The 14,044-nt window shown below is 42.3% G+C and overlaps 3 protein-coding genes across 17 annotated transcripts in view; 1 reads left to right on the top strand and 2 right to left on the bottom strand.

The window, feature by feature from the left end:
- Nucleotides 1-4,834, bottom strand: part of LOC115016988 (peripheral plasma membrane protein CASK) — a 35,816-nt gene extending 30,982 nt beyond the window's left edge. For 4 of the 11 annotated variants that reach the window (XM_029445150.1, XM_029445182.1, XM_029445175.1 and 1 more), the window contains exon 1: nt 3,288-4,831. In XM_029445150.1, the coding sequence (XP_029301010.1) occupies nt 3,288-3,352 (65 nt within the window). In that variant the 5' untranslated portion in view covers nt 3,353-4,831. Of the gene's footprint in view, nt 1-3,287 lie in introns of all 11 variants that reach the window. The other 7 variants (XM_029445157.1, XM_029445190.1, XM_029445167.1 and 4 more) reach the window with 4 other exon arrangements.
- A 23-nt stretch (nt 4,835-4,857) lies between these two features.
- Nucleotides 4,858-9,496, top strand: cenpl (centromere protein L). Of its 3 annotated transcripts, none has more exons than XM_029445251.1 (6): nt 4,858-4,885; nt 6,963-6,996; nt 7,758-7,932; nt 8,039-8,290; nt 8,440-9,027; nt 9,119-9,496. In XM_029445251.1, the coding sequence occupies exons 1-6, from the start codon at nt 4,873-4,875 to the stop codon at nt 9,191-9,193; spliced, it is 1,137 nt and encodes a 378-aa protein (XP_029301111.1). In that variant the 5' UTR covers nt 4,858-4,872; the 3' UTR covers nt 9,194-9,496. The 3 variants fall into 3 exon arrangements, with proteins under 3 accessions (XP_029301111.1, XP_029301102.1, XP_029301119.1); XM_029445242.1 differs by having other exon boundaries at nt 8,036-8,290; XM_029445259.1 differs by lacking the exon at nt 4,858-4,885 and adding an exon at nt 6,177-6,195 and having other exon boundaries at nt 8,036-8,290.
- Nucleotides 9,497-10,038: 542 nt separating this feature from the next.
- Nucleotides 10,039-13,891, bottom strand: LOC115017074 (FUN14 domain-containing protein 1). Of its 3 annotated transcripts, none has more exons than XM_029445272.1 (5): nt 13,725-13,891; nt 13,096-13,264; nt 12,816-12,891; nt 12,103-12,237; nt 10,039-11,317 (listed from the first exon to the last, which is right to left on the bottom strand). In XM_029445272.1, the coding sequence occupies exons 1-5, from the start codon at nt 13,747-13,749 to the stop codon at nt 11,240-11,242; spliced, it is 483 nt and encodes a 160-aa protein (XP_029301132.1). In that variant the 5' UTR covers nt 13,750-13,891; the 3' UTR covers nt 10,039-11,239. The 3 variants fall into 3 exon arrangements, with proteins under 3 accessions (XP_029301132.1, XP_029301149.1, XP_029301141.1); XM_029445289.1 differs by having other exon boundaries at nt 12,109-12,237; XM_029445281.1 differs by having other exon boundaries at nt 13,096-13,261.
- Nucleotides 13,892-14,044: the final 153 nt, after the last annotated feature.

Here is a 14,044-nt window from a genome sequence, read left to right as displayed (position 1 = left end):
AAAGAACCCAGAACGGTGTTTTCATCAGCTGGCAAACTGAAAAGCTGAGCCTCTAAGAAGACAAACGTGCAGAAAGCATTTCCAAATGTCAGTTTAATAATGTGAGACAAGTCACCATGACAACTCTTATATTATATGGCAGGAGGTAAAGGACAAACTAAGTACATAACTGCAACGAGCTCACTAGGAATGCAAATCAATAAGAGTATTTTTCCATTGTTGTGCCCTGATCAACATTTTCACCTACAAATATTTCATGTTGGTTAGATATTTCTGAAATACCAGATGAGTCTCAGCAAAAACATTTTCATGTAGGGTGGATGATCATGAAAAAAGGTTATTAAAATCTGATGGGGGTCAGATTATCATCCTCAGTTACAACGATCCTTAAAGGATTGAGAACAGAACATGTTAGCAGCACCATTGCATGTTAAATTAACTACTAAATGAAAAATAAACTCAGCTGAGAGCTTTTAAAATAATGTCCCATGATTATTAACGAATATTCAATAATCCTGAATTTCCCTCGGGATAAATAAAGTATCCATCTAACAATTAACATATGCTGTAGGTGCGCAACAGCGAAGCCCGGCTGCTCCAGTCTGTACCTTTAACTCAAGACACACACTTCTTTTCTACCGTCGATAAGCAACTGTACACAGTATGATATAACTGTCAGTTTTAATACCATGGCAGGGTATTTCTGCCAGAAAATGTTGTCACATGAGAATAGACAATAAACACAAAACCTTTGCACAGAGTTATTACTTTAGTTTAATAAACATCTTAAAAACACATTTAAGAAAGATGCTTTGTCGTAGCAGGGAGTCAATTTAGCCAAGCTTGCTGGTGGAAACCCCGCACGGCATACAGTGATATCGGTAGATGGTTACAGCCCTAGTAGAGATAAATCTTGCTATCCCCTTATGCGCCAAAATGGACTGGCTTCTGTCAAAAAACAGCAGGAATATTCCCTAGCCAGAGAAGATAACAAGGAATAAGGTTTTTAGGATTGTTTCCTTTGGCTATGAAGCATTTCCATTTCAAAATGTAATTAATTACCATCCTCAGGTTTCAGCTGCCACGTTGTCCACTACCTACAGTAGTGCCAACAGTAAAACATGAGGTCTATAACAAAGTGGGAGATGGCAGAGTGCTGCAGTCAATGCCTGTTGGCGTTATTTATATCCTTAGCCTCAGGGCCATCCCATTCCCAACTCCACTTGTCTCCATTGATCTGCCTCAGCCTCCACTCCCCTCCCACCTCAGGGCTGAGGAAAAATGATCCCCCCCTGCTTCCTGCAACACATCCCAAGACACCAGAACTCAACACACTTGATCCATCAACTGCAGACAGTTTCACAAAAGCACTGGCAGGATAAGCGGGATGTACTGGTCTGTCCTGTGACATAACTGTGGCATCTTGCTTCTTTACTCAATCTTAAAATATGCTCCAGACTATGGTTTGCTCATGTATTACTCTTCTACTGACCATACCCTGCACAACTGCTCAAACACTCAAGAAGTAATTGCATATACTCTATTTGTCAGTGTTTGTTTAGGGCTGCAGGGACTACCAAACTGATGGAGGTTACTACAATGTGGCTATAAAATGAAGCCTGGATGTATTAACCTCTACAAATGTGGTACTGCAGGACATACAGGTATTGCCATGCAATAATTGCAGAAAAGACATCATATAGAGGCTGGCATCTATTGCACAGCTTTAATGCAAAACTGGGCAAACTCACTTTTTCATCTAACATTTACAATTGCCTGTGGATTCAAGTTCCCTGCATTTACCACCCTAGATTTTATTGTCAAATTAAACCATACAAAATTGTAGATGATCTCACTATTTCCGCTCTAACTCTCCCCAGTGGCTCCTTGCATCCGTTACTGGGACTCCAAGGGTCCTGGACCAACCATCAATTAGTAACCAGACAACAGGAAGTCCCTGGATATAGAACAGGGCCTGAGGGTCTGGAGAGAGTGTGCCTCTTTCCCCTAGAACAAACTTAATGGACCCTCAGACTTCCAGTGAGAGACGCTCGCAGGGGGGAGGGGACTGGTAGCCCAGGACTGTGATGGGCCTGTCAGCCTTCCCGCCTCACTTCCAGCAGGAGGTGTGGAGCCATCTCTGACCACACATAAGTGACATGCATACTGAGGGAATGGTTTCCTTTTCACGGCCCCTTGACCCTTTTCTTCTAATTGTTAAAGCATGGTTTATTTGAAAACATAACCAACTCACAGAAAAGCTCTGACACCCTCAAAGACAGCATGTTACTGTATGCAGGTATGGCTACTGTCAAACAGTGGGATGAGGAGAAGCAAAATCCTGTCTGCAGACATTTTAGTGTGCAGCCATATGATTCTTCCACATGTCCTGTGTCTCACACTCAGACTGCCAGCCTGTCAGCCAAGAATGAGAATTCATTTTGTCCCCAACGGCAATAAATGGCATTTACGTAGAAAAGCAGCAATAACTTGGGAGTTTTTCCAATTGCACTGCATAGACATTTACTACTCCATATTTGAAACCAGTCATCAAAAAAAGTTAATGTCGGACACAGGTGCCTGCTCAGTCTTGTAAATTCAATTTCCTGCATGGAGGTCGTGATTGCAGGCACATTCTGCAACTCCTAATATATTAGGTAAGGTGTTTTCAAAGTCTGAGACTGCAGGCCTCCCCTCACAAATCTTAGTTTTGCTCAATTCCTGGATGCCCATCAGACCATGCTTATGTAATTTGATCCCATAGACACAATATATAGCTTAATATTGCTGTTTGACATACCTTCAGACTACACCAAACATAAACAAGGTCTGTCCTAAGGCATTTATTAGTTTATGACCGAGAAACACTGCAAAATTCCCCAAAACTACTGAATCTCTGAGCCATCTCTTCAGACACATGTATGATATTCTGTGTGATCCTTTGATAACTAATGTAATATGTTTTCACTTCCAGTCACTGAGCCTCCCCTGAAACAGTTTGAAGCCCCACCTGGGGAGGCCCACCTCACACTTTATAAACCTCTCTATTATGCATACAGTCCATGGTATTAGGTTATTATGTGCTTGCTATTAAATGACGTTGTAAAGTTAACACAGCACTTTGAGGAGCGACCTCACCTCACCCACCCAGTAAACTTTCCCCTTGAAAGCCCTGTGGGCCTAAACATTAGAACAGAGCCCAGCCAGCCAGTATACAACAACATAAAATAATGTGAAACACCCAAAGACGTGCACACAAGGGAAGTGGTTAATGACTTAGTACTCACTTTCCAATCACCTCGCACAGCTCGTAGACATCCTCGAACAGCACGTCGTCGTCCGCCATGGTCATATAGGTAAGCGAGGATGCTCTCCTCAAGATATTCCACCCACACGGATTTAGGAAGAATCAATGATAGCGTGCTTTCTTTGGGATACTATTGTGCCAGAGTAGCACTCTCCTGGTAATATAACCCCCACCAATGTTAGTGACAGGAAAATCAGTGGCCACTCTTAAGAGTCAAAGTTAGCCAGCTAGCCACATTAGCTGGCGTCCAAGGCTGTCACTCCGCGGCCCCACCTTCTCTTGAGCTACGCTCCCGGTAGGCTGGCTAGCCAGCGAGCTAGCTAAATAGTAACCACAGAACAGACCCCAGGGCGTGGAGATTTCCTCGCTCGTTTGCAGAAAAACACCCCTCTTTTCATGCCGCGGGTTTGTATCTTACTGTTGGGTACCACCAGACACAGGACTCCCTCCGCAGCATCCACGGCCACTTTCCGCACCGACCAAGATGCTGCCTTCACCGCAGGCTAACGGGACTCTCGAAAATGGTTGGCTAGCTGGGTTAATATGAGCTAGCTGTCGATGGAATAACCGGTTGGCTCGCACCGTTATTGCGCTGTGCACACCCAGTGTATCACAGATGGCTTATCCCACCGAAAACGTAATGTGTCCGGTCTGCAATATGCTTCAGCTTCCCGAGCCCAAATGGAACACCGTCGCGTGCATGTCGACGACTACTTTGTTGCATACACCGTCTGTGCTTGTGAATATTGAAATTATATCGTATTCCAACACAGCCAACCCTTCGTCCACCGTTGCTCCAGTTCCTCCGTTGGCTCAGATGCTGGCTGGCTTTGACTGGCTGTTTCTCCGACTTCCAGAAATGCCAGGCTCCTCCCTCTATCGTCCAAGAAACTAGTCCGCCCAGAGCCGAAATGGCGATGCAGAGCGGAGCCCAGACCCAGATTTGTATTCCAGTGTCGCTCGAGCCAAAATGGCGTCCAGTGGGGGCCCGATTTAGGCGCAGTTTCCTAATCTCTTCCAACGGTTTCATCCAGTGTAGCCCGCGCAAGCGTCGACCATCCAAACCCCATCACCTTACGTCAGCCTTTCCCCTTCTTATCTCCATCCATTTACCAAGCAGTTTATTTCTCTGTGTTGTCTCCTCTGACAGTAACAACGCATCCCCTGCATATTGACTGCCGCACAAATAAACAGATGTGTTTTCCCACACAGAATATTAAAAAAGAATGCAAATTATCATGGGTATTTGGGTGGTTCCTCAGTAAAATGAGGGACGCTGGCAGTGGGATGGGGATACAGGTAATTATGGTATTATGATCTTAAACTCTACCCACTGGGAGTTGTATGATTCTAGCAAATCTCAAGCTTTTTGGTAACAGTTTGGCAAAAAGGCTCTGGAGAACCGTGTTAAAGGCGATTAGTGTGTAATAATGTGAGGATTAAGTCGATTTACTTTCATGTAATCTTTCTGCAGGTGCAAAATTCCTCTGGTGCAGGTGGCAGGTGCAGGGAAGCAGGTGGAATTACCTCAGGTGTGTGAAGATCAACCCTGAGATGTGTTGGTGATGCCCCCTGGAGGTGATAAAAGGAATCGTATACGTCCCACTGCTCCATTTTGGACATCCTCTAATGAAGTACAGTACATTTCAACACAACATGAGACAAATTGAAATACATTATTGGCAGCTAATTTAGATTTTTTTTGAAAAAAGAAGAAAATATAAACAGGGACAATATTTTATTTTACCCTCTTTGTCATGAATATTACGTATAATGAGCTAAAACCTGTGAATATATGTGTTTGTATAATATATACAAGATTGGCCATTGCCAAAACAATTTGACTGTTCATTTGGGGAATTCAACTTTTCTACTATACCTACAAACACTATGATATACGCTACAACATATATTTTACTAAATCATTTTTGTCAAGAGTGGTGGAATTTAAAGTTTCACTGTTATGATTTTATACATTGGTATTTTGCTTATTGGTATTGTCCTAGCAGTGCCAAATGTCATACACTACCTATTCAAATCAGGTTAAGGCAAACTACCAATTTAATAAAATAATATTGAATACTGTGGACAAGTCAGCCAAGTCTTTCCCCAGTGCCCATCAGAAACAAAAACAAAAGTAACCAACGAAAAAAGTTTGAGATGGGAGACAAGGCCACACAAGTACCCTCAAACAGAAAGGTGGACTAATCCATGCAGACAGAGATACACAAAGACATCTGGTGCCACTAGAGTGCGCTGTTCTCATATGGCACTCTGCAGTTTCTATGGCTGCATCCCTTCTGCTCACACATCATCTGCGAGCCTCCCCCATTGGTTGAAGCCCACCAGCAGCTACCGATAATCCGATTGGCTGTTGATGTGGTCATCATACTGTATGTATGGCAGTGTACGTGCTATTGAACAGTCCTTTCGTTTAATACACAGGTGCTTGCAAAACATATGCAGCATGTACAAACACAGGGACACAGGCTCACACAGATACAGGGTAAGGGCCAATGCAAGACTAGAAACAATGAATATGGAGGAAAGTGCATGCTAAAATGGGGAAGTGCCGTACATGGGGAGGAAAAAAAAGTAAAGGGCACAGTTTCCATGGTAACAGGGAGGGGAACAGTTTTGGTAGTTGCATGTAAAACTGGCAGCTAGTGAAACATGCGCGCACACCAATACACACTTATTTTTGGATATTGCATTTACTTATATTCATTCCAAGGAGACTTACCCTAATATTAACTATAACCACGACACACCTAACCCCACCTCTCACCCCAACCATAACCTAACTCTTTAGCCTTAACTCTAAAATATAATGTTTATCTTGTAGGGATCAGCTTTTTGTCCCCAAATGGAAGATGACTTCACATAATGTGAGTAACACAAGTACACACGCACATAATGTATCTGCACATTCCTTGACTTGTATATGTCCTCCACCTTCTGTTCATTCATTGCCTCTTTTCTTCCTTTCTAAAGCTACTTGGAATCAGTCCTAATTGTCAAACTTTGGTCTTCAGGCTGTATAATGTATAAAATCAGTATTTTATAAATTCACTCATGATCTGAAGTAGCTTATCTGAAGCCGGTGACAACTAGCAAAATACACTTAACTTAAACACAGATGGTTTTATATTCCAACTATTCAAAATTCTCTATTAATTTATTCCTATGTTTATTTATCTTTTTGAGTCAGACATGTCATTCATGATTGGTAACTTTATTAGACTTTCATTCACTGACTCTGCTAAAGTTTCACACCAATTAAATATGATACAAGGTTGATGATGTAAATGCAAACAGAACAAAAGGTATTTAATTGATTAAACCATTAAACCACCTCTGCTACTTTAATATCAATAGTATTATTTTGCATAAAATCTTTCCATGATCAATTGTTTAATTGTATAATTTGTGTCCTTCTTTTTTCCAGGTCACCTGCCTTTTCTCTTTCTTTCCCTTTATTTAATTTAGAATATTACTTAACATATTTTATATTTAATTTACTTTGAAAAATATGTTCGGAAAAAAAACAAAAAAACACTTCCTGTCAGGATTGATGTGATTGGCTGATCCTAACCGCGCAGGCTCCTGGGAAAGCGCGATTTTTAAATTTGTTTCCGGTTTCTTTCTGCTTCAGCCGATACGCCAGAAATGGAGCGACATCAAAACAGGTAGAACTTTATCTAATTACGTGCTAAAATTACTTTTTTTTTCTAAAGTATGTCTGCATTTGCAACAACAACAACAGTGCACCTTTGTCCGCAACGTGTAACGGCTCCAATTCTTGCCGTTCTCGTCCGTATGAAGCGACAGTCACGCCAAATAACATTCAATAATCAAGTTGTTTAATGTTGCCTTGCCTTTCATGAAAGGAACCATTGTTCAAATAATGTACGATACATTGTTAGATCCGCCTGCTCATACTCTTCAATTCGGCAAGTATCCTATGCCTAAGGAAGAACTGTACTAAATGTAACATTTATAATAGTTTCTTCCTCCTTTGTACGTCAGCCAAAACACTAGTAGGCTACTGAAGCCGTTTTGTATTCATATACTACTGACACAATGTACAGATCAGGACGCTAGTTCTATGTTATTGCTAACACAATAAAAGAAATCCATAGCCCTAACAGCTTTGCACTGGTTGCTGCTGCTTGTTCTTAAAAAATAAAACATCCATTCAAGTGGGACAAAGTGATCTTTTCAGATCTTTCTTTTGAGTATATCCTATTCACCCCATGTTGGATTGACAGATTGACAGTGGTCACTCGTACAACTTTACACATAGGAAGGGTATTTCCAAAACAGTCTGCATTATTTGTAACACAATTTGCTGATATAAAGAACACTGCAATGACTATCTGCACCACTTACTGGAGCAATGAACACCAGATGAAGCTGATATGATGATCCCTCTGTGTTTGATTTCCAGTGTGACGAGGACTCCCCTCAACAGTGTTGTAGTTCAGAGGAGGAGCAAAAGTAAGAGCTACCGGCTGTCATACCGCAGCTGCTTGGGTGCTACTTCACGTCTCTGCTTTACTCCAGCATTGACAGCACGGAGGCTAAACACCAGCAGAAGGGCTCCAAAGTCGCACAATATCACTGTGAGTCAGCCCGGGCAATCGTTCTCCATGTTTTTATACCATTAAACATTATGTAATCAATAGCAACGTGACGTGATTGCCAACTTCTCTTTCCTTGTCAAAGGAGAAGGTGAATCCGGAGAAGCTGGCCTTGCTGGTGAAAACGGAGTGGCAGCTGTCGTACGTTTCTCCTCTCTATCAGTTCAGGCACACCCAGCTGAAGAGCTACTCCAGGCAGCTCTCGGCATTTATTGCTGCAGAGAAACAGCAAGGTTTGGCTGTGGAGGTGGAGGGACCACAGAAAACCTTCAGAGTCTCCTTCTCTTTGGTGCAGGGGATGGCCGAGTCGGACGATGATGCTGAGACTGTCCTCATACAGGTGCAGTAAACACAGTAATCTAATCTTTGCTGAACGAATACACATTTGAATCATTGTTCATTGAATTGTTAATCATGGACTAAATTTCCTGTATTTTGTGTCATGAATATGCTTTGTGCCGTTTCTAACTGCTCCCTTTCCCACCACAGATCCACTCAAAGCCTTTGTTTGCCAGGCAGGACGAGCCACAGAGGCCAGTATGGAGCGGTTGGCTGACCTGCATCAACGGAAACCCAGACTACCTGCGCTCACTTCCAAAGGACTTTATCTGTCTGCCGCTCTTCGGCAGCAGCGGGGCGGAGGCTTTAACTACTTTGGTCAAATCCTGGTTCCAGCAGTTCTTCGACTGCTGCTTTGGCCCCCTGGAAATCAGCCATACGTGCTTACAATGGCTGATGGCATTATGGACTAACTGCCACACAGAGTCCAGCATCCAGCACCTCAAAATGATTTGGACTCTTCCAGTTGTGCCACCGCTGCAGGTCACCTACACAGTTAACTCCGAAGACGCCTGGGAGCTGTGGAGCAGTGTGAGAAAGGAGAAGGAGAAGGAGAATAAAGCAGGGGAGATGGCGAAGGATGAGGAGGAGAATAGTATCGACATTGAGGAGGTGACGGGGTTCATGCAGGGGCTGAAGAGCCACTTCTACAGACACTTCAGGCTGGACCTGTCAGCTGGCAGCCTGGACCAGGTCTCCACAGCACTGGGCTCAGCCAAGTACAAGGGTCGGATCAAGGTACCGTCTGACATAAACCGCTGTTCTCACGAGACTTTCAACACACATGCAGTATATGTAATGTAGTTATACTTGTTTCTTTGTGTTTCAGATCTCCAACAGCAGATACATGATCACCACCCTGACTCTACTGACGGAGTGCGCCCTCCTCAAAATGCCCATCTGAGACGTCTAAAGACTTATCCCCACCAGGAAATGCAATATTGCAATAGCAGCATTTGACCCGTTTCTACTGGAAGTGCAGCTTTATATTTTTAAGTTTAAAGAAAGCCGAACATCTTTCTTTCAAAAGGAAATCGTATTAATTGTAATTATGATTGAGTATCGAGGAAAACATTCTAGTTTACCGCGTCGTCTGGCAAACAAGCGTAGGTTCCACCTCTTATTGTAAATACTATACCGTATACATTCTTGTCCAGCTGTTTTATATATTGTCCTTTTTATAGTTGTAAATAAAAGTAAAAAAGGAGGGGTGACTGGTGCATGATAAGAACATCGTTGGAGGGCTAGCTGAAGTCTACATACATGTATATTATTACCATTGTCTTCATCTAAAAGGCACGGTTATTTCAATTTAAGTCCATATTCACATGCAATGTGAGGATATGTGTGAAAACTAAAGCTTTTTTTTTTTTTAAGAAACATTTAAAAATACTACTTCCTGTCCTAGCATTTTTAAATATTGATTTAACATTAATATACCAAGTAAAGCCTTTTCTTTCCTTTTTTAAAAATTGAATTACTTCAATGTTTTTAATGACTTTAGGGATCTGTAGGAACCGTGTACTATATCGTCAGAACTTTTTGCATCAATTAACTGAATGTTCTACCGCTGCATTAATTTCACCCTTTATACACCATCAAATCTGACAGGCTTGTTATCAAATTCAGTCACCATTTAAATTGCCAGATGGTGCAACTCCCTCATAAGGATATAAATACATAACTTAACAGACAAGTTAAAGTGTCCCTCCCTCCCCCCCCCCAAAAAAAACCACTTTGTGCTCAAAACAATATCAGGCAACTTTATTTTAAAAGAGACACACAACCAAATTCATACAGCTCATAACAACAATGAGGGAATATGAGCATACAAAAAGCCAGTTGGAGACATGACCTACGCTCTGTAACACTGAATATTGCACCGGTAGAAAAAGGCCAAAAAAAACTAAATAAGCAACTCGTGATCAACTTAAGCGAACTCCAGTGTGGACGTTCAATCTAGATCATGTGAATAAGCACGACACGGCAGCGTCTCGTGTTATTGCTATAATGACACTAAATGCACAATGACAATAGCGAGCGGCCGGGCGTAGGAGTCACAATCGCTGCTCCATTACGCTCTTTAATGACGGGACTGGTGTCGCGTTAGATGTCTGGCTTGTGGCGACAGTAATTATCATCCTGTCATTAAAGGGCATTGTGGCGCTGAGGATTATGGGAATAAAGGATCTGTATTTAATACTTCCTTTGTGGTCAGTGTAAAAGTACAGTAAGGGAGCATACACAGATGTAACATTTAATTGTGATTTATGATATGCGTTTTATATTAACATCTCAGCGTGGAAAAATAACTTTAAGCCCCCAGCCAGTGTCCTTACATGCTTAGATGGCACATTAATTTCACAGCTACATAGAAAAAGCACTAGACTGGGGGATGGTGTTAACTTCCCACTTTTGTTTATATAATATTGACCCTTTTGTGGGTATTTACACCTGAAAAGGGGTTGGCTATGCATTTACAAAGGTGCCCACGCATGACAATTTATAACAATCTGAGATCAGCGCCCACCAGGCAGATACACGAGGGGATCCAGACTCACATCAGTGTTGAAGAAGCAGCGAGGAGTCTGCTCGTTTATGGCAACTTGACCCATTCAGCAGTCATTACGGGTCCCACAGAATAAAATCTTCACAGTATAATCCACTCCGATCCCAACTAAACCACCACACACACTTCCGAATGTGCGCTCGGTCCTCCCAGAAGGAACTAATGACCTAGGTTTGATTATAAAAACGGGGGAGTAGAACAATGTTACGCAGTTAATACAACAGATCATGCTTTAATGTTCAATATAACCCCTCCCCCTTCTGTTCAGTTAGTTAAATGGTGAATCGATGCACACACGGGGCCGAGGTAAACAATGGAGAGGAAAGTGACCTCTGTAGCGATGATTCACAGGAAGTGCAGGCTGCAGCGCGTGCAGAGGATTTAGGAGGCCAAACCCAGAAAGAAGCCGCCGACAAAGCCGCTGGACAAAACGATGTTCCTTTTTAAAAAGTCTGAGGCCTGCGGAGGAGGGGAGAGAAGACGGCCAATTAGTCGAGAAGAGCTTAAAAGTCATCTTACGGCATCAGCCAGTGAGCAGGTGTTAGCTGCTGCAGTGTTGCTGGAGAAAGGCTGTACCGATGTCGTTTTACATTTGATGCTTCTGTTAAGGATTTTGAATGTCTGTCGTCATCTTTTACGTCAAAAAATAGATATTTATTACTGTGGCTGTAAGAGCGGCAAGATTGTTGCTAGACCGCTACGTTAATGCAGGTGCGTGTCTGCCTTTGTGTGGCGCTAGATGAAAAACAAACAGTTTCAAGAGAGAGAGCGAGAGATCGAGAGAGAGACACACACACACACACACACACTTTATCTTCAACTGTGCAGAAATACCAGGTTTAAACAGACGAATGCAAGAAACAGAAGCTGCGTAACATTCAAATGTTGATTTAGAATCTCAACGTTTTTCGGTACAGCCAGTAATTTACAGCATGCTGAGAACAGATGCATCACAAAATGTCCACACGGGTATTAAATTGTATTGATCGCCCATCTCTCTTCAGCCTGCTGTGTCACAGCTAGTGGGTGTAGTATGGCTGACAGTACACTAGAGGGCAGTGCTGGTTTGCAGATAAAGAAATAAGCCAAATCAGACAAACACATGCGTTTAGTTTAAATTAAATACATGTCAGAAGTATAAAGAAAATATAAAATACAAATTCAGAAATGTTTGATTCAGTTTAAATGTCAATAAAAAAAAAGGTAAAAAGCGAGAAACAAAGAGCCAGCTTTGTTACAGGTACCTTTACCTCCTCAATGAATGTGTTTATTTCAGGAGCTGCTTTGTTCGCTTTCTTCTTCAGGTGTTTCTTTGCTTTGTTCACATCCTTCTCCACCTTCTTCCAGTCCACCTGAACGTACCCACTGTGATTGGCGATCTGGGGACAGAAAAAACTATTCAGAACTGGAAATATTTCTGTCCCAGCTTCCACTTTGAAGCACTACGTTTTTCTGCGCTATATTACATCACTGCCTGATGATTCATGATGTCTTTTATCGAGACCACTAAGTTTATGTTTTTATTTACGAGTAGCTCTGCAGGTCAAATCATTTTTGGGATTTAAAAGGACGAGGTATGATGCATGAGCCAACATCTAAATATATACATAACATTTCAATGACTACATCTAAACGACTATTTAAAATTGTGAGCCTGTGAATGAAGTCAACTGGCCGTCTGTGGTGTAGTGCACTTGTAAAATGGCTACAAGAACATTTTAATTTCAACACCCAATAAGCATCCAGATGGCCTGCGTCCATCTAGAGCCAGCTAACACACAATGCTCGTCTTTCTGCTGAGAGTAGACATAGCTGAGCGTCATGCTGTACAGCTGGCATCTTCAGTTGTCAAAATGTGGATCTTAGAGAAGGATGTACTTGTTTTGTTTTTTATCACTTAGTAGTTATAAAGATCTAAATGACTGAAGCTACATAAACTGTGTTATGGTACTCTTGCCTGTAAAAGAAGGAACCCTCCTCCAACAGCGGTAGCAGCTATCTTCCCAACTCTCTGGAACAGGTAACCAGCACACCTGGATGTATCGAGAGGAAGGGAGGCGTGTTCATTACCCATGCGTACACTCAAGACATGGAGATTATGCATGCGTAGCTGGAAGATCTTTACAGACAATCTGTTCTTCAAGCATTATTGAATCAGCTAGGTATAATGGTGGACAGTACTTTAGTCTCTGTTGTTACATATGTCTCTCATGAGCAGATAGATCCTCATGCCTTACCATCCAGTCACCCCTCCCATCGCGATCTGAGTGGCCACAGAATACTTCTCAGCAATGGGGCCGGAGTTGCTCCCAAACACCCTGCTCCACCACTGGTGTGTTCGGGCATATTCTGTCAGGTCCACAACCTCATAAACCTCATCTTCACTCTCTGGGTCGTCCTGACCTGCTAAGATAAAAGTATAACGTTAAGATATAGTGCAACCAGCACTTTAGAAAAAGGGGCTCAAATGCACTTTAAATGACACTCAACCCTTAAACATTGATGGGCACTTACATTATGGACATTTTGACAAGCGCCCTAAATGTGGTTGTTCAAACCCAAAACTTAAAAGCCACCTTTTAAATCTATTACGCCCACTGTCAGGGCAGTTCGGCTACCACAGGCTGTGAAAGCTGCTTGTTTATTCTATGCAAATGACTTGGGAAGCTAATTGTAACTGGCTAGCGTCAAATGGCTACCAATCCAATATCGTGCAGAAAAAACTGTTATAGGTTTGGTTTTCGGATTATTTTAAGTATCGAGGTCAAGACCACATCCCAATGTCATTATCGCTGGGGGAAAAGTTCTAAATTTCAATATAAATTGGGGTAATAACGCCGCATTTCTAACAAACAAAATCACTCACCTTCTCTTTGGTCCACCGTCGCCATTTTGGAGAAACTGGTTATGTCACCAGGATGTTGACAATACTAAGCCACGCCCACACTATGACGCTCGGCCACGTCAGTTAAAATGCTCTGATCTCGCTTGATTAGGCTCAGCAATTTATCAGCGTTATTACTAAAACACTGCAACTTTTTCTTCGGATGAGGAAGATGTCAAAGAATGATGATGGGACTTTGGAAAGTGCAAACAGAGGTTGCATGGTGGGAAAGGCTCGGAACGAATGATGCATTGCAGTCATCGTTTAACCAGTCTGTAAATGAAAACGGTCAATTGACAACC

The sequence above is a fragment of the Cottoperca gobio genome, chromosome 2 (assembly GCF_900634415.1).
Source record: "Cottoperca gobio chromosome 2, fCotGob3.1, whole genome shotgun sequence".
NCBI lineage: Eukaryota > Metazoa > Chordata > Actinopteri > Perciformes > Bovichtidae > Cottoperca > Cottoperca gobio.
Note: the sequence above shows the minus strand (reverse complement) of the source record. Positions and strands in the feature narration are given on the sequence as shown.

Excerpts from the sequence above, each read along its gene's own strand:
- cenpl (XM_029445242.1), top strand. Across the intron at positions 7,933-8,035 it reads CAAAGTCGCACAATATCACT|GAGAAGGTGAATCCGGAGAA; the intron begins GTGAGTCAGCCC and ends TCCTTGTCAAAG. Across the intron at positions 8,291-8,439 it reads CTGAGACTGTCCTCATACAG|ATCCACTCAAAGCCTTTGTT; the intron begins GTGCAGTAAACA and ends TTCCCACCACAG.
- LOC115017074 (XM_029445272.1), bottom strand. The coding sequence starts at position 13,749 with ATGGCGACGGTGGACCAAAGAGAAG. Across the intron at positions 12,892-13,095 it reads ATGGGAGGGGTGACTGGATG|GTGTGCTGGTTACCTGTTCC; the intron begins GTAAGGCATGAG and ends CGATACATCCAG. Across the intron at positions 12,238-12,815 it reads GAGGGTTCCTTCTTTTACAG|ATCGCCAATCACAGTGGGTA; the intron begins GCAAGAGTACCA and ends TTCTGTCCCCAG.